Genomic DNA, 19,738 nt, shown 5'->3' on the forward strand with positions numbered 1-19,738 from the left:
AGTTTTGTCTCCTATTGGTTTTTGTGACTCTTGAAATTCTGTCAAAAAGACTGAGGACTTATTCCAAGTTTGAATCAGTTCAGTTATCCTCAGATTTTCTGATTTTAACTGTTGACTCTCAACTTGTTGCTTATCATTTTCATTCTTTATCTTGGCAATCTCTGCCTCTAGGCAGATCCTCTCAACTGACAATTCCCAATCGCGTTCAGTTGAGCAGTCTGGTAAGTCATTTTTCTTTACTTTTACTTTCTCAAATGTTAAGCACAGTATTTGGTACTCATTAGTCATGTCATGAAGTTCTTCAGCTAACTCCTCTTGTGTAAAATTAATGGAGTTAAAGTCAAATACTTGTCCACTCGTAGAGGGTTGCTCTGATGCTTGCTCACTAACTTGATCACTGATGGAAGTTTGATCATCACGAGCCATAAAACATTTTTCTTCATTTATATTTGTGTCTTTGTCCAAGAAACAGTGTTCTTTAATGGGCTCAGTTGATGGACTTCTGCTTTCTTCAGTTTTTATCTCTTCATCTCTTATCTCGATCAAATGCTGCCAAATATTCTTGGCAGTAGAACATGTCTCAAAAGTCTTGGTAGTGCAGTTGTGAACAGTTGTGTACCAAAAGCTCTTAGCAATTTCTCCGAGTGCGTCCATTTGATATGAGTTCATAAACGAGAAGGAACCTCGATCTGATACCACTTGATAGGATTTGTTGGAGGGGGGGGGGGAGTGACTGCTCTGATGCTACTTGATAGGATTTGTTCAGGGGTGATGATAAGTGCAATTTATGCACTTAATTTATGTATGATTGGACTTGGATTTTGTGATGTATCGAGTGGATATTATGTGTATTAGTTGTTGTTTTTGTGAGTTGCAAGGGTAGACGCAAAAGTAGCAAGAAGAAGCGAAAGGATGCATTGTAGAGTATCAACTTCAGAAAATTACTGGGAATTATTGAGATATCCAAATCCGATCTTCACCGTACATAATAAATTATAGGATGTTTTGAAGCTTCTGTCAAAATTTCAACTCAATCCGACGGTTAGATTGAGAGATATGATTTTTTTAACATTGTCACGCGATGTAGATTTTCTAACCCTAGAGGCATGCGCGGGCGTTCCTAATTCACGCGCGGGCGCGCGTAGGGAAAATTTGAGCATCCGGGTGACAGAGAGTCATGCGCAGGCGCCCCTCTATACAGGTGCGGGAGCGCCATCGCGAAAGTCAGTTTTTTTGGTTTTTTGGGAAGGAAACCTTCGGACTTTTGTGGGCTTTTATTTATTGGATTTGAAACACATATAAAAGAGATTCTTTTGCACACAATTGAAGAAAAAGCCACAGCATAGAGAGAAACACATAAAGGATCGATCGAGAGAAGATTCTGGGGACTTTGGAAGAGAAAATTCTGCACAAGTTGGAAGAACATCAAAGAACAAAGACGAAGATAGATTGTCCGAACACGAAAGATCGAATATTTGGATTTGTTTTCTTTCTCTTGAATTTATATTATTGATTTGATGTCTAGTTTCATGAATATGAATTTGTTTCAACTATTTTTTATTATGAACTAAACTTTTTAAGTCTAGAGGTTGATGTAGCCTGGTCAAGACATGTTTATGAATTGTTGATTTTATTGAATTGAGTTCTTCTAAATTAATTGTGATTCTAGTTTTGAAAGTCTTTTCAATTTACTGGCCATAAATTGATTTGTCATATTTATTTAGAATCCGGCACTTGGGAGAGGGGATTTAGAATATGATCGATAGAATTCACACTATTAATTGTTTATATAACTCGGGAGAGCTTATAGCTTTAATAGAGCCTAGAAAGAACATTGTTTTACACATATCATTACAAGTAGATTTTTAATAGGAATATTGGAATCGATCTGTAATTGATACACTCTATTTAATACTCGGGAGAGGGAAATAGTATAATTTATGTGTTCTTGATTATTAATTGAATTGAACTCATGAAAATAGATTAATTAGGAATGAATATTGTCGAGACCAGGTGAAATCAAAATCTCTAGACTATTTCTCTATGATTGATAATCTCTTAAGGATTGTGTGTGCGCGCGCTTTACAAACTTCATTATTTATTTTATTTGTCAGCAAATCTCTAAAGTTTAATTTTCTAAATAAAATTAAGATTATTTTAATTACAAGTATTGAATATCTTCAATTTACTCCTTGTGGGATCGACACTCTCTTTACTATACTAAAACTTGACACTCGTACGCTTGCGAGTATTTTTCACAACAAGTTTTTGGCGCCGTTTTCGGGGAGTAAATTTTGATTTTATTTAGTCTTGTTACAAACTACTCTAAGTTTTAATTTAGAGTTTTTATTTTATTTTAAGTTACTAATTGATTTCTTCTTATTTTTAAATTGCAGTTTATGCGACGATCTCAAAGTGCGAATTCTTTACTTTTTGATCCGGAGATCGAGCGCACTGCACGTGCTTTGAGAAGAATTAGAAGAGAAGAAGTCAATAACATGGCTGAAGAGAATGTGAATCAAGCTCCCCTGGTGCCTATCAGAGATCACTTCAGGCCGACGATCCAGGCTCACTATTCTGGAATCGCTCGAGGGACCATTAACGCCAACAATTTTGAACTGAAGCCGTCGTTGATCAACATGGTTCAACAGAACCAATTTAATGGGAGCGCCACTGCTGATCCTCACCTACACCTGCGCACTTTCCTGGAGATAACAAACACGGTAAAATTTAATGGAGTTTCTGAAGATATAATTAGAATGCATTTGTTTTCTTTTTCTCTCAGGGATCAGGCGAGGAGTTGGTTGCAATCACTGCCGCTAGGAAGCATCACTACTTGGGAGGAGATGGCAGAAAAATTTCTTGCAAAATATTTTTCACCTGCCAAATCCACCCAACTGAAGATTGAGATCAGCACATTTAGGCATATGGATTCTGAACAGCTCAACGAGGCGTGGGAAAGGTATAAAGAATTATTAAAACGTTGCCCTAACCACAATTTTGCAGATTGGGAGCAGATCGAGTGGTTTTACAAGGGACTGAATGCGCCTACGAGGATGAATGTGGATTCTGTGGCTGAAGGTACTATTTTTGCAAAGGACCCTGTACAGGCCTATGATATGCTAGAACAGATGACAATCAATAGTTTTCAATGGCCATCTGAGCGTATGGGAGTCAAGAAGCCAGTTGGAGTGTATGTAGTGGATCCTCTCATATCTATTACTGCCCAATTATCTGCACTGACTACACAGTTAGTTGCATTGAATAAAGTGGGTGTTACAGAACCAGCAGGTGTTCCGGGTGCTATGGACGAATCTCACTATCCTGAACATGTGCAGTACATAAATCAGAGAGGTTATGGGAGCTACAGAGGTAATCCCGTTCCCAATATTTATCACCCTAGTCTGCGTAATCATGAAAATTTTTCTTATGCTAACAATTATAATGTGTTGAATCCTCCTCCGGGATACAATAAAAATAAGGGTGAAGGTAAGCCTCCTTTGGAGGATGTTGTTAATGCTTTTGTGCAGGAATCGAGCAAGAGGATGGCGAGGACTGAGACTCGCCTGGACAGCTTAGAGACACACATGGCCAACATGGGTGTTGTGCTTCAATCTATGGAAACTAGCATTGGGCAGCTGGCGAATGCCTTGAAAGATAACAACAGAGGCCAGTTTCCAAGAAACACAGAGGTAAATCCCAATGAGCAGTGTAATGTTATCACATTGAGGAATGGGAAGCATGTGTATACTGAAGAAGGAAAATCTGAAAGCAAGACGTCTGAAAAAGTTACAGTTGAAGAGAAGAAAGTCAAGGAGAAGGAGCCTGAACCTGAGCAGAAACCGATGTACAAACCTCCTCTTCCATACCCCCAAAGGTTTAAGAAGAAGAAAGTGGACGAGCAGTTCTCAAAATTCTTGGAGATTTTCAATAAGATACATATCAACATCCCTTTTGCTGATGCTTTGGCACAAATGCCGAATTATGCAAAATTTATTAAAGAGGTGATGTCTAAGAAAAGGAGGCTGCAAGAAAATGAGGTGGTGAGCTTAACTAAAGAATGTAGTGCTGTGTTCAAAAGAAGATGCCACAAAAGCTAAAGGATCCAGAGAGTTTTACTATTCCTTGCACTATTGGTTCTTCTTATTTTAATAATGCACTTTGCGATTTAGGAGCTAGCATTAATCTGATGCCTTTGTCTGTTACCAGGAGCTTAGGACTTGGCGAGGTGAAGCCCACAATGATCGCATTGCAGCTAGCTCATAGATCTATCACATATCCGCTTGGAATCATTGAAGATGTTTTGGTAAAAATAGATAAATTTAATTTTCCGGCGGATTTTGTTGTTCTAGTTATGGAGGAGGATGCAAATATGCCACTGATATTGGGGAGACCTTTCTTGGCCACTGCCAATGCCAAGATTGAGGTGAAGAATGGTGAGTTGTCGATGGGTGTGGACGGCGAAAGAGTTATTTTTAACATATTCAAGAAATCAAGTAATCCACCCATCGAGAAATTATGCATGATTGAGCGAGTTGTGAAGCTGGATGACCATCCCAAACTTGTTCATGAGGTAGATTCAAAGAAGAATGATCCGAAGGTGCCAAATAAGAAGAAGAAAAAGAAGAGAAAGAAACCAAAGATCAAGCGGATTGTAGAATATATTTGGAGGGTGAAGGAAAAAGGAAAACCTCCAATAAAGCGGAACCGGGCTGAAAGCGGCATAGAGTCGGGCTATGGACTATAAACTAAGCGTTTCTTGGGAGGCAACCCAAGCTTTTTTTGTTATTTGCTTTATTTTGATTTGTTTTTTTATTTTATTTTTTTTAATATTTTGTGCATGTTGAGACTAGACATCAATAATGATTTTGAGTTGTGTAGGTGAAAAAGTATGGATCTGAAAGATTTTAGGACCCACCCCTGATGAAGAGTTTTGACTGATTAAGATGGTGCCGAGTACTGACGCTTGGTACACAAGGTATGTGTCCCTTGTTTTTAATGATACTGTACATTTAGGACATTGAGGATAATGCACAATTTAAGATTGGGGGATATTTAAAAATTGTGAAAATATGAAATTTTTTATGAGTTAGTTAAAGTTGAAGTCATGATGTTGTAATTGTGTTGGCCTATGATGAAAATATTTTTTTGTGCTGAAAAGTTCATGTTAGAGATATTTAATCTTGATTTCTCACTTTTATGTACGAATGCCATGATTTTTGATACTCCTAGCAATTAGAGAAAATATGTGGATTTGTGATGTGGATTAGAGGATTTGATTCTTAACTCTTGTGATTTTTACTTGAAACTGAGGTAGATTTTTAAGAGCACAGAAGTGATTTAGGCATTTTTGAATTCGTTGAGCCTTTTTAGCCATTATTCATTTGTTAGTCATATAAATCATGAAAAATCCAAAACAAATTAAGTAGCTAAAAAGTTCAAAGAAAAGTAATGGCGGAGAAAGTAAGGTGAGGGAAGGCCTTGAGAAAAAAATATGGATTGAAATTCTAGTCCAAATACAAGGCATAAAGATGGAGATGCATGGAGCAGAAGAAAGCCAAGACTAATGTCTGGCAATGCAAATAAAAAATTTTAGCTACTCATTATCCTGCACAAATTGAAAATATTCAATTCCCTTTGCTTTGAATCCTGAGTCCTTGTTTACATTGATATACATATGGATTTTTATCTCCTGCTGATTATACTTGAGCCTAATGTTAACCGAAAAAGTCATGTTGATATTTGCAATTAGAAGATGAACTTGGTGGAGAGTGTCTTGAAATTTGAAGGCGGGATTAATGAATATGTGAAGCTTACGAATTGCATTATTTTATCGAAAGTTAGGTGGGTAGATGATATTGGCGAAATCACACACACACAAGAACTCTTGAGAAAATTAGCCTACATGTGTATTTAATCTTGGAATGTAAAAATTCGGAGGCCGATAGATTACTCATTATTGTTTTGCTCGGGACTAGCAAAAGTCTAAGTTTTGGGGAATTTGATAAGTGCAATTTATGCACTTAATTTATGTATGATTTGACTTTGGTCTTTGTGATGTATCAAGTGGATATTATGTGTATTAGTTGTTATTTTTGTGAGTTTCAAGGATAGACGCAAAAGTAGCAAGAAGAAGCGGAAGGATGCATTATAGAGTATCAACTTCAGAAACTTACTGGGAATTACTGAGAAATCAAAATCCGATCTCTACCGTACATAAAAAATTTTAAGATGTTTTGAAGCTTCTGTCAAAATTTCAGCTCAATCCGACGGTTAGATTGGGAGATATATTTTTTTAAACATTGTCGCTCGATGCATATTTTCTAACCCGAGAGGCATGCGCGGACGCACCTAATTCACGCGCGGGCGTGCGTCAGGGAAAATTTGAGCATCCGGGAGACAGAGAGTCATGCACGGGCGCTCCTCTATTCAAGCGCGGGCGCGCCATCGTGAAATTCAGTTTTTTGGGTTTTTCGGGAAGGAAACCTTCGGACTTTCGTGGGCTTTTATTTATTGGATTTGAAACACATATAAAAGAGATTCTTTTGCACACAATTGAAGAAAAAGCCACCACATAGAGAGAAACACATCAAGGATCGATCGAGAGAAGATTCTGGAGACTTTGGAAGAGAAAATTCTGCACAAGTTGGAAGAACATCAAAGAACAAAGACGAAGATAGATCGTCCGGACACGAAAGATCGAATATTTGGATTTGTTTTCTTTCTCTTGAATTTATATTATTGATTTGATGTCTAGTTTCATGAATATGAATTGGTTTCAACTATTTTTGATTATGAACTAAACTTTTTAAGTTTAGAGGTTGATGTTGTCTGGTCAAGACATGTTTATGAATTGTTGATTTTATTGAATTGAGTTCTTCTAAATTAATTGCGATTCTAGTTTTGAAAGTCTTTTCAATTTACTGGCCATAAATTGATTTGTCATATTTATTTAGAATCTGGCACTCGGGAGAGGGGATTTAGAATAGGATCGATAGAATTCACACTATTAATTGTTTATATGACTCGGGAGAGCTTATAGCTTTAATAGATCCTAGAAAGAACATTGTTTTACACATATCATTACAAGTAGATTTTTAATAGGGATATTGAAATCGATCTGTAATTGATACACTCTATTTAATACTCGGGATAGGGAAATAGTATAATTTATGTGTTCTTGGTTATTAATTGAATTGAACTCATGAAAATAGATTAATTAGGAATGAATATTGTCGAGACCAGGTAAAATCAAAACCTCTAGACTATTTCTCTATGATTGATAATCTCTTAAGCATTGTGTGTGCGCGTGCTTTACAAACTTCATTATTTATTTATTTGTCAGCAAATCTATAAAGTTTAATTTTCTAAATAAAATTAGGACTATTTTAATTACAAGTATTGAATATCTTCAATTTACTCCTTGTGGGATCGACACTCTCTTTATCACTATACTAAAACTTGACACTCGTACGCTTGCGAGTATTTTTCACAACAGGTGAGAAATTTCTTGATAAACTGATTTCTCTATATTACTGTAGAGTTGACACTCATAACTCTTAGTTTGGTTCAGTTTCGGTTAGTCAACTGAACTTCTCTCTTCTCGTGTTTCGAGGTTAATTCACAAACAAGTATATTGTGCAGAATGATGTCAACTAACAGATTAGAACTAGTAATTCAATGGATTGATCGGAGAAGCAAGTAAGTAAGAATGCACAACTGAAAGTACGATGAGATAGGGGTTTGTTTCTAGATGTTTGGATATTTCAAAGACTCATATGTACTTCTTCTTCCACCTCGGTAGGATTCACTCTAGAAGACTTTGACTATTACAATTAACTTGCAACAACCCTCTCCAACATTAGGACTTACAGACGATCCTATCCCAGAACTCCTAAACTCAAGAACTCAGCCCTTGACTGATTCTTGTTACAATGAGGTTTTCAGCACCTCAACTGATAAATCACAGATACAACACTTTGTATTACAACTCAACACTTAGCACAATTTGATCATCACTGATCTTATATCTAATATACGTTCTTATTTTCTTCGACTCTCTGAGGTACTCTTCCAAGTAAGCTTGACTGAACTCTCGTGTGGGTAAACTGAAAACGATCAGTTTACTACGGATTTCTTGAATGTATACGCAAGTTCTTTTCTAATGAGTCGGATGTGTTTTTAGGTGCCCTTGATGTGTATTTATACTCGGCAGGAAACGAATCTTTCAAATTAAAATCAAAGCCGTTAGCTTGTCTTTCCGTGAACATTTTCTGACAACATAGTACATTGTTGTGCTATACTTTTGCTGCGTCAGATCTGTAAGTTTGATCTTATCCATGAGATTTAAGCTGATGAAACAATCACGCAATCTGATGGATGATTCAGTTGAACATTTATTATTCTTCGGTTGAGCTTTGAGGCAGTTTGGCTCTGATCAATTGTCACAATTTAGCTTATTTAGTTTAGCTCCCTAAACTGAATGCAGTTAATCTCTTTTAATTTGATTCGGTTGAGCTTTGGTCAACGACCAACTCAGTTGATGTCTTTAGTTTAGCTCCGAAGCTCGTCCAGTGTATGTCTTCAATTTGGCTCTTGGACAAATTCAATTTACTTCGAGATTTTGCCAATATTGTTTTATCAACACCAAAATCATGAATGTTCCAACAATATGTAACTAGCATCCCATTGCACACTATATATGCATATATATTACATTTTTTATATTAAATAATATTTTTGTGAAATGTTTTGAGATTATAATAAAATAAAAATAATGAAAATAATTTTTTATGTTAAGAGTAATATGATCATTTAAAAATTCAAAAATATAAATAAAGATACAAAAAAAAATTTATTGAGATATGGTGGTTATAGATGAATTACAAAATTATTAAAATATGTTTTTATGATATATTTTTTGACTTTTAGTCTTTATCCGTGAGACCATATTTACAATAAAAAATAACAATTTTTAATAAATGACCCAAATAAGATATAATCTCACAAAATTGACCCGTGAAACCGTCTCACAAGATATTTGTGTTTTACTTAAATGAAGATGACGTATTTTTGTTATCTTACAGAGTATTTTTTTTTTGAATCCTAACAGAGTTTGTTTATCGGAAAATTACACCATGAACCCCAAAAGTATTTCTTCTGGGCCCATTGTATTTTTTTGTCGAGAAATTCTTGTAAAATCTATCTATATCTATATCTATCTATCTATCTATCTATCTATCTATATTATTAAAAGAATGAGTTTTTGTTTGATAACTAAATTGCTCTCATGGCTTATACTTGTCTTTTGGTATTCTATGTTAATTTTTGTCGTTCACTACACAAAAATTTGGTTTTTAGCGACGAATTTTAGGGTAATAAATCGTCGATAAATTCAAAATAGCGACGATTTAGGTACGAAAATGTAATTCGTCACTATTTTCATCATTGTTAGGTTTAACGACGAATTAAAAATTAAACGTCGGTATTAGCGACGAGCTTCATATATAATATCATCGCTATTAACGACGATCTTCATAAACAAATTCGCCGCTAATAGCGACAATCGTCATATATAATGTCGTCGCTATAAGCGACGTTTAGCAAGTCAAGTTGTCGCTAATAGCGACATGTACGATTTTCATTTCGTCGCAATTAGCGACGTTTATTAAATTAAGTTGTCGCTAGTAACGTCGTTAATCGCGAAATTTGCATTGAATTTCGTCGCTAATAGCGACGTATATAATTTTTCTTTCGTCGCTATCAACGACGAATTTGTTTAAAAGATTGTCGTAACTAGCGACGAATATTTTATTTTTATCGTCGTTAATTGCGACGACATTTACTGGATTTCGTCGCTAATACAGAGACGAAATTTTAGTAACTCGTCGCTATACTTACATTGAAAGATCGAGATCTCTCATCGACAAACTGTCCCGCTTTATTAGTGTGCGTCCGATGAAATAACTCATACGAGTTGGGCTCCCTATACCAAGCTCCACATGCTAATGTAATACCAGTAAAGACTTCAATAATTTTAAATTTAAAGTATATTAAACAAGTTGTATATATATGTACAAATACATCATACCATCGTTCGATTGTGATCGACAAACGAACGTGAACCTGCTGTATGCTTAGTCATCCCAGTTCCCGGACCAGCTGGCTCACTGTGACGATTCCCCTTGCAAATACCTGCAATTTTCTTAAAATCCTCTGAAGCCCATACCTGCTTCCAAGCTGTCCAAGTGTCTACCGCTAGACACTTTGGTTTGCGATCCGCGTCCCGCCATACATGCACCGTCTTTCAGTAAAGGAATGATATGGTGACACTCCAAGCCTTCTTCACTCGGGTATCAAATCTTGGACTCCACTTGTACATAGCCTGCAATACAAAGATAAATGAATGTTAATTTAAAGAAAACATATATTGTGCACTGATGATTATTTTAATTTTTACACGTACCACAAACTGATCCCAATACCACTGTCGTTGTGCCACCACAACTAACTTTCAACGATAACCTTCCTCGCATATGCTCGATTTGATCTGCGAAGTGATATAGGCAGATATCTTGTGGCTATGAGGCTGCAACCTGTAATATTCATTTAAAAAATATTTAAGAAAATATTTTATAATAAATCTTATTGAATATGATTCATAAGTAAATTAAAAATACTTAATATTAGTAACGCGTTTGCAGAATATTTAACTCACCATATTAAAATTAAATTGGCATTAAACCATTGATTTGTAAAAAAAAAAATTCATTTTTTAAAATTTTATTATAAGGTTATTTTTATCATTTGCCGGATATTTAACTCATCCTATTAAAATTGACATTAAACCATTGGTTTGTAAAATATTTCATTTTTCAAAAAAATTTTTGAAGATATTTTTTTAAAAATATTTATAACTACTATAGACATTGTTTTTCTATGTTTTGTAGAATTTTCATGGAAAACAATACATTTAATTTTGATATGTAGCTTATAATACTTCTAGAAACTCTTCAACTATATAAAGGCTGGCTAGAAGTTATCTATATAGAATTTTTTAGTAGGTCTTTTGTGCAATACTCACATATCAATAGCAGTAGGATCAGGGGCGGAGGCACATATTGCTTTATTGGTTTTGTTTGGTATTCTTTTTAATAAATTTTAATGGGTTGTGCCTCATTTTTTTTAATATATAATAAATTGGCTTCTCAAATAAAATAAGGTAATTTATTTTAAGTGACGATCAAACTCTTTTTTTATGGGATATTTGATTTATTTTTTTTATTCGACTCTTCCGAGTGGCCGACCAACACAGTGACACACAACACCCAATTAAGATTTAAGGTCGTTTTGTCTTTTAAAAAAAAAATTTAAGGGTATTTCGTAAATGATTTCAGGTTTTTTCTGTGTATTTTTTTCCTTCATATCGTGTATTTTAAATCATTTTTTCTCAAAAAATTAGGTATTGGTTTCTTGAGAGTATATATTTCTTAATTCTTCTCTTTATTTTTTTCTTGTTTTAAATCTTTGTATCATTTAATTATGGGACAATACATTCGATATCAATGTTAGAAAAACTAAAATTTATTGTAAAAAATAAAATTAGCATTGTTAATTTTTGCGTTTTTGATTATTTTTGTTTGACTATTTCTATCTGTTGAATAATTGGTCGAAAATATTTGTAGATAATAATGTATTTTTATTATATTCATGAATCATAATGTAATTTAATTGATAAAGATAGAGTATATAATGTTAAATAAACTAGCAGAAAATTGAATGCAATGAATATCGTTTTATCTCCTAAGTTTTATCCAAAAAATTTTGCAGAACATGAGATGCTACAATAATATTATGTAGATAGTCATTGATGGGGTTAATTGTTTTCTTTCGTTTGATTAAGTATAGGTTATAAATTATCTACCATATCATGTTGAACTTCATATAATTTAAACCCAAATAAAATAAATATTTTAAGAAAGATTTAATATTGTAGATATACACAAAGTTTATAGTTATATAATATGTTGTAATTAAGAAGTAAGAACAATCACCTATTTAGTTATTTTATATTATAGATAGAAACTGAATACCATCAAATAAATACTATTTATTTATAATATTAAATATTAATAAATTTTTTTAATAAATATTAATCAATTCATTACTAGTACTAGTGTACATAAAATAGAAAATTGTCGATATATGAAGAATTCAAACTAAATATCAAAATTTTATATTCAAACAATGATCAATTAATTGTAAATGATAATATAGAATGACAATAGCATAGTTACAACTTACAAGTTCAAAACTTAAATCCTAATTAACGGAAAAACAAAGAATAAGTATTGTAATTTTTGCATGTGTTTCCCTCTCTTTTATGTATTTTTCTGGATATCTTCAAGGATTTTCATAATTTTTGTTGTGGTCCAAGTGTATTTTGTGCACAAGGGCTAGCTTCCACCTCCCTCACGATCCAATGGATTTTGGTTTTATTTGTATTTTTCATTGGAGTGTATGCTTTATGAAGCAATTCATATAAAAAACGAAAAAAGAAAAGAATTACGCTTTCCATAAATAGATAGATAATAGGTAAAAACCTACAAAAAAATCTATTGAGATTGTCTTATAGTTCAATTTTGTGAGACAAATCCCGACATAACCCCCGACCCATGATATTATGTTTTATGTTAAAATTACTACTTTTCATTATATATATAAATTATGTCGACCCATCTTATAAGAGAATACTTACTCATGAATGCCATAGTTTTTTGGAATTATTTATTGTTTATATGTTAATAGAATGAACACAAATAATTGAATCAACAAACTTAAGATCTGACGGGAATGTAGACTAATTCTCTTCGTTCCTTCTTTTTTTCATGTCAAAGTTCGTATCTATGAATAATTAAACTATGACGTCGAAGTGAATGTCATTTATTAAAAATATAAACTATATAAGTAAAAAAAATTAATTTATATTTTAGATTTGCTATATCGATATGTCAAATTAGACAAATAAGAAGAGTGATGTAGGGCTGGGGAAAAATACTGAATGCCGAAAATACCATCATATTGTATCGAAAAATTTACCAAATATACCGAAAAATCGGTATACCGAAAATTTCGATACGGTATCAATTTTTGGTATTGGTATCGGTATATAAAATTTTTTATTTCGGTATATCGAATATACCGAAATTTTTTTTTTAAAAAATTTTTCACGGTATACCGAATTTTTTTTAATTTTCGACACGAAATTCATATCGGTACGGTATACCATACCGTACCCAGCCCTAGAGTGATGTGTTGTCAATAGTGGTGAAATATGTTCTTCATATCGGTACGGTATACCATACCGTACCCAGCCCTAGAGTGATGTGTTGTCAATAGTGGTGAAATATGTGGAGAAACCGAGTGAGACTTAAAAAAAACTAAATAAATAAATCAATTGGAGTAAGACCTGTATGAACGACTCAAATAAACGAAGTAGGAAGACCTATGGAAAAAAATACAGTATCAAATAGATTAATCAACATCAAACGATCTAATTATAAAAAAGAAACATGAAAATCAAATATGATGAAAGGATTGCTGAATTTAATCGAACAAAAAAGCGGAAAGTTTTTTTTTTTAAAATGAAAAAAATAATGAATAATTCAAAAATCAAACAAGGAAAAGATTAGCTAATATTTTAGTGTCAAAGAAGATCATTGGCTAATATTACCTCTATAAGTGACAGCCGGCCGGAGTTTGTTGCCTATCAACTTGTCGTATGCAAATTCCGCGTTCGTCGAGCGAATTGTCTAGGCAAGTGTAAAATATACACAGTTATTGAAATATTTTCAAAAATAATAAGTTGGCTAGTTTAGTCCAACAAGTAGTCAAAAAACAGACTTGGACTATTTACAAGATCTAAAACTAAAACTGGCAAATTTAAAATAATTTTTTAAAGGCATCATCAATAATGTATGCATCCATTATTATTTAAACTCAACTTGGAATCCTTATCAACATACACAAACATAAAATTAAAACACAAAACAAAACAGAAGTACTAGGTACTATTTTTTGGTCTCTTTCGCCATGAAAACTTTTAAAATAATAATTTCGAAATTTTGAAGATGGTCGCTTAATTAACAAATAATTTTCCCCCATCATGAATTGAACACAATAAAATTTATGTTCCATGAAAAATATGGAAAAAAAAAGAACATAGATTTTACCGATATGATTGACAATCACACACACACCAAGAAATTTCCAATAACTATTCATTTGCAAAGCTTTTGCTCCGAAGTTTCTCTTCATTATACTAATAGTATTCTCACCATACACTGCATAATCTACCACCTATAAAGCTTTTCAATGCACTGAAGAAGATCAACCATGGCCCGAAGAAGCCAAGGACCCGCCATTGGAATCGATTTGGGCACAACTTATTCATGTGTAGCCGTGTGGCGCCATGATCGTGCAGAGATCATACCTAACGATCAGGGCAACCGCACAACGCCTTCCTACGTAGCATTCAGTGAAACCGAACGCCTCATTGGCGGTTCCGCCAAGAATCTTGTTGCCATGAACCCAACCAACACCATTTTTGGTGAGACAATGTTATTTTATTCTCACTCCTTGATCAGTATGATTATTTAGTATTGGTTTTTTGCAGATGCTAAGAGATTGATTGGTCGGAGATTTAGCGACCCTTTGGTACAGAGTGATAAGGAACTCTGGCCTTTCAAAGTCATTGCTGGCCCTGATGATAAACCCATGATTGTGGTTAACTACAAAGGCGAGGAGAAAAAGTTTGTAGCCGAAGAGATTTCTTCGATGGTCCTCACCAAGATGAAAGAAACCGCAGAAGCTTTTCTTGGATTAACAGTGAAAAACGTGGTTATTACGGTGCCTGCCTACTTTAATGACTCCCAGAGGCAGGCGACTAAGGATGCTGGAACCATTTCCGGGCTTAACGTCTTGCGTATCATTGTCGAACCAACTGCTGCAGCCATTGCATATGGTCTCGACAAAAAGTTTAGCTCCTCTAACGAAAAGAAAAATGTGCTTATTTTCGATCTCGGGGGTGGCACCTTTGATGTGTCCCTTCTCACTATGGAGAATAGTGTGTTTAAGGTTAAGGCTATTGCTGGTGACACCCACCTCGGAGGAGAGGATTTCGACAATAGGATAGTTAATCATTGTGCTCAAGAGTTCAAGAGAAGACATAAAAGGGATATCAGAATGGACCCCCGAGCATTGAGGAGACTTAGGACATCTTGTGAGAGGGCAAAGAAGAATCTGTCTTCCGCAAGTGAAACGACGATAGGAATCGATTGCTTGTACGATGGAATCGACTTTGACTACAAAATAACTCGTGCGAAATTCGAGGAACTCAACATGGATTTATTTTATAAATGCATCAAACATGTTAAAGATTGTTTGGAAGATGCCCAGATGGAGAAGGAAAGTATCGACGACGTGGTGCTGGTTGGCGGATCTACTAGAATACCAAAGGTTCAACAAATGCTGCAAGATTTCTTTAATGGCAAGGAGTTGTGCAAGAGCATTCATCCTGATGAGGCCATCGCTTCCGGGGCAGCAATCCAAGCCGCAATTTTAACCGGCCAAGGCAATGCAGAGGTTCAAGACATATTGTTATGCGAAGTGACGCCTCTGTCTCTTGGCGTGCACATGGAAGGAGATGTTATGAGTGTGATAATACCAAGAAATACGGCTATTCCTACCAAGAAGGAGAGCAGATTCGTGACATGTTCGGACAACCAAACCTCTGTTGCGATCCAGGTGTTCGAGGGAGAAAGGGCGAGAACAACGGATAACAATCTGTTGGGCAAATTCGAGCTAAGTGGCATTCCACCTGCCCCGAGGGGTGTAGCTAAAATAACGATTTGCTTTGATATCGATGCAAATGGGATATTGAATGTTTCTGCTGAAGATCTAACAGGAGGGAATAAAAACAACATGACAATCATCAACGACAAAGGTAGGCTATCTACGGAAGAGATCGAGAGAATGTTGCGTGAGGCGGGGTTTTTCAAGGCGGAAGATGAGCAACATAGAAGGAAAGCAGAGGTAAAGAATGCTCTGGAAACTTATGTTTATGATATGAAGAGTAAAATGGAAAACGACATGAACTTTTGTTTGAAACTGACATATTCAGACAAGAAGAAGGTTGAAGTTGCCATTGAGCTGGCTACGGACTGGCTGGAAAGCAACCAACTCGCAGGAGAAGACGAGTTAAAGGATAAAAAGAAACAAGTAGAGAGCATCTGCGACCCCATCATTGCCAAGATGTATGAATCCCAAGGCAGCACTGCTCCTAAGATTGATGAAGTTGAATAAGCTAGCTAGGTTTCTGTACGTACGTGTGCTTAGTTTTAATTAATATAAAAACTCAAAATCTGAAATTGCATAATTAATCTGTATCGTAATGATATGTAAGTATCAGCCTTTTTTCAAAAATACAAAAAACAAAAAAAAATACAAAAAATCGACCATATATAGCTTCTTTGATCTGATGAAAAGTGATGTTTCTCTGAGTTGGATCAGTCTCATGTTCCCTTGTAGAAAGCTTGACCCCAGTTTGTGGACTAATGAATCTGCTTTGAGTTTGCACCATTCTTCCCAAAAAATAACCACACAAATACACAATTACAAAAAAGGGTAAGTTTTGTACCATGCATTATAAGCAGCATATATGCCACTTTCTCAATGATCATATATATGCTTACTCAAGACAAATTTTGTCACCCCAACATTATAAATATCAGCTAACTCATGATAATCGGAATTTCTAAATCAATTGAAACATAATAACATAAAGAAGATCAAATGTTTGGAGAAGCCAGTCGAAAACGATGAAAATCAAACTTCCGCCGAATGTATCCAACAAAAATTGGAGAACCCAAAACCCTCTGGGCCCAATCTATCGGGCTGGGCCTGATTCTAAATACAACCATTTATTCAAATAATAATAATAATAATTTTGCTCAAAAAATAATAATAATAATAACCACAATTATCATTTTTGAATCCCTCGACTCCGGGAGGCGTGTGTTCTAATTGAGTTTCAATTTGTTTTAGAAATATTTCAAAATTTTTTTTTATCTATCTACGCAAATTATTTAAATTTTAATTAAGTTCACTCATGATTATCAGATTATTTTTAAAATATTAGGTTGAATAAAGAAAATTTTTTTAAAAAAAATCTTCCCAAGATATATATATTTCAAGATTTTATCGATCATTCAAACTTTTAAATAAATTTCCATACATATATAATAAGTAGCACGTACATATAAATGGAAAGTATTTATATCACGATCTAATGATCTGTTTTGAACTTCGATCCAAAATGTAATTAGTTAAATAAAAAAAATTACGGAATTGGAAATAATTAAATTAAAATTCAACGAATAATAATAATTTTACGCACCTAAATTGATATCTTCCCGGATTCTCTAGGATCCCATGCAACTCGATCTTCCCCAAATATTTAAATTTTAAATTAGGAAACTTTTATATTTCATTCAGATAATTAAATGGATATTAATTATGGAAACTCTAAAAACTACCAAAATATCCTAGTAGGACTCGAAATTAAAATTCAACGAATAGTAATTAAATGATTTGTTCCCGGATTCTCTAGGATCCCAATTACTCTTCCTCAAATATTTAAATTTTAAATTAGGAAACTTTTATATATCAACTAGTTTTCAGGTAATTAAATAAATATTAATTATGGAAACTCTGAAAAACTAACATATCCAGGACTCGAAACCACACTTCTATAAATATAACATTGATCATACCAAAATAAGTTATTATATCTCAACAAATATATATTTTTTTTGCATGAATGGCATTCACCGCTTCTTCTTCCGGAGAAGAGAATCACCGCGGCCAAGCTTCTCTTAATGTTTCCTCCGCCGATACATGTTCGACAACTATCCTACTTTTTGGAGTAGCGATCACGGCCCCGACGGAGACAACAGATAGTCACGATCAATGGACGATCAAGAAAAAGCTGCACAAGAGCGACGTGGACGGGTCGTCGAGGCTTCTGCTAGGAATGAAAGCTGTTGAAAAACATGTGTTGCCTCACGTTGGAGAGTTCGACAAGAAGATAGGTGTGGATCTTGTGTTCTACGACGTCGATACGAAGACGGAGCACAGGCTTACGCTGAAAACGTGGATAACTAAGAGCTACACACTCATCAATGGTTGGAGGAAAGATTTCGTTAAAAGACGAGGACTCAGAACGAACGACGAAATCGGGATTCGCTGGGAAGAACAACATGGAAGATTCGAGTTTACCCTACTCAACAAGGCAGAGATCGTTTTCTTTTGAAATTATAATTGTATGTATGCATAGGTATTAATCATCCAATTTATAACGAGGGCGTTTCATTATTAATCTTTCTGATCTATATATGTGTAGTGAATGCATCCACCAAATAATTAGATAAAAGATTACAAACTTCCATATTGGACCAGAACTTTATCAAATCTTTATATAATTTGTTTAAAAGTTGTATAATTCGATGAAACGAATAATGGCAGATCGGGCGATGGTGAGAAACCTCTCAGCTTGTAAGACGAATCGATGGGTCTGCCACGACTATATGTAGAGATAAAATTAGTAACCATGCAAGTTTTGGCTGGGAAATTTAAGAATCTCTACAAGGGATATATGATTATTTGATTTCTACTGATGTACGTTCTTGAATATTTCTACCAACACAACAGGTATTACTGTTTACAGGTCCGAGATATATATCAGGAACTGATCTTAAGTTCTCTGGCTATTCTTTTTTTTTTTTTTTTAATGAAAAAGGTTATAAATAGAGCATGTACAAGTATAACTACGCCGGGCATTCCCGGGGTATTTACATCCGGAAATAAAACGAAGCCCCAGTGGCTATTCTTAATTTCATGGGCCATGCTTGAAATTAAAAGAAGAGATGAAGCGGTATTCAATTATATGATACTGCATGCAATGTTTTGAAGTTTGAAGCAATATTCAATTCCAAAAAGAAGAGATGAAGCGGCATTCAGATGACGAAAGTTGAAGATGGTAGCTAGGAGTCATGTACATTGGAAATTAGGACCCTGCTGAAATGATACTTCCCATCACAATCCCACCAACATAGAACTCTCTTTGTGACGTATTACATAATTATTTTCAGGAAGAACATATAGAGAGATATATAGTCGGAAGCGCGTATTACATCGTGCCGGCGGCCAGTGAAGTACTTCTTGTTCTATTGTTGAAATTAATATTATTATGCATCATATCGACCAAATAAGATTTGCCCTTCATAGCCGATCTCGAAAATGAGCCTATGCAAAAGAAAACTCAGAATTTGACATTATTTGCAACACAGCGGCATCCATCTGATATCACTGAACAAATTATCAAATAGCTCAAATACAATATTTGGTTCAAGAATGGGAAACTCACAAGTGGTAGGATATGCTGAAAAGAATGAACCAGCAATATATAGTTGCAACAAATAACTGCCAGAAACAAATAATTGTAAGTTGAATTCAACTCTATTCGATCCCTAGATCAAAATTAGTTGTATTACCAATGATAAAACAATGCACCAAATTGAATGTTCTCAATTCAAACAGCAGTTGCGTGTAAAACATATCTGAACAAGTGCATGCACTCATGCTAGCATTAGAATCAATGCATTTATGATTATAGATTTTC

At 34.5% G+C, this 19,738-nt stretch overlaps 1 protein-coding gene across 2 annotated transcripts; it reads left to right on the forward strand.

Annotated features, from left to right (window-relative positions):
• Positions 1–14,360: 14,360 nt before the first annotated feature.
• On the forward strand, positions 14,361–16,530 carry LOC140866016 (heat shock cognate 70 kDa protein-like). Of its 2 annotated transcripts, XM_073270872.1 has the most exons (3): positions 14,361–14,608; positions 14,675–16,092; positions 16,181–16,530. In XM_073270872.1, the coding sequence occupies exons 1-3, from the start codon at positions 14,395–14,397 to the stop codon at positions 16,259–16,261; spliced, it is 1,713 nt and encodes a 570-aa protein (XP_073126973.1). In that variant the 5' UTR covers positions 14,361–14,394; the 3' UTR covers positions 16,262–16,530. The 2 variants fall into 2 exon arrangements, with proteins under 2 accessions (XP_073126973.1, XP_073126972.1); XM_073270871.1 differs by having other exon boundaries at positions 14,675–16,530.
• Positions 16,531–19,738: the final 3,208 nt, after the last annotated feature.

This window comes from Henckelia pumila, chromosome 4 (assembly GCF_033568475.1).
Source record: "Henckelia pumila isolate YLH828 chromosome 4, ASM3356847v2, whole genome shotgun sequence".
In the NCBI taxonomy this organism is placed as follows: Eukaryota; Viridiplantae; Streptophyta; class Magnoliopsida; order Lamiales; family Gesneriaceae; genus Henckelia; species Henckelia pumila.

Bases quoted from the DNA above. Each gene is read 5' to 3' on its own strand.
- LOC140866016 (XM_073270871.1), top strand. From the start codon at position 14,395: ATGGCCCGAAGAAGCCAAGGACCCGCCATTGGAATCGATTTGGGCACA. The intron at 14,609-14,674 runs GTGAGACAATGT...GGTTTTTTGCAG, and splicing joins CCCAACCAACACCATTTTTG to ATGCTAAGAGATTGATTGGT.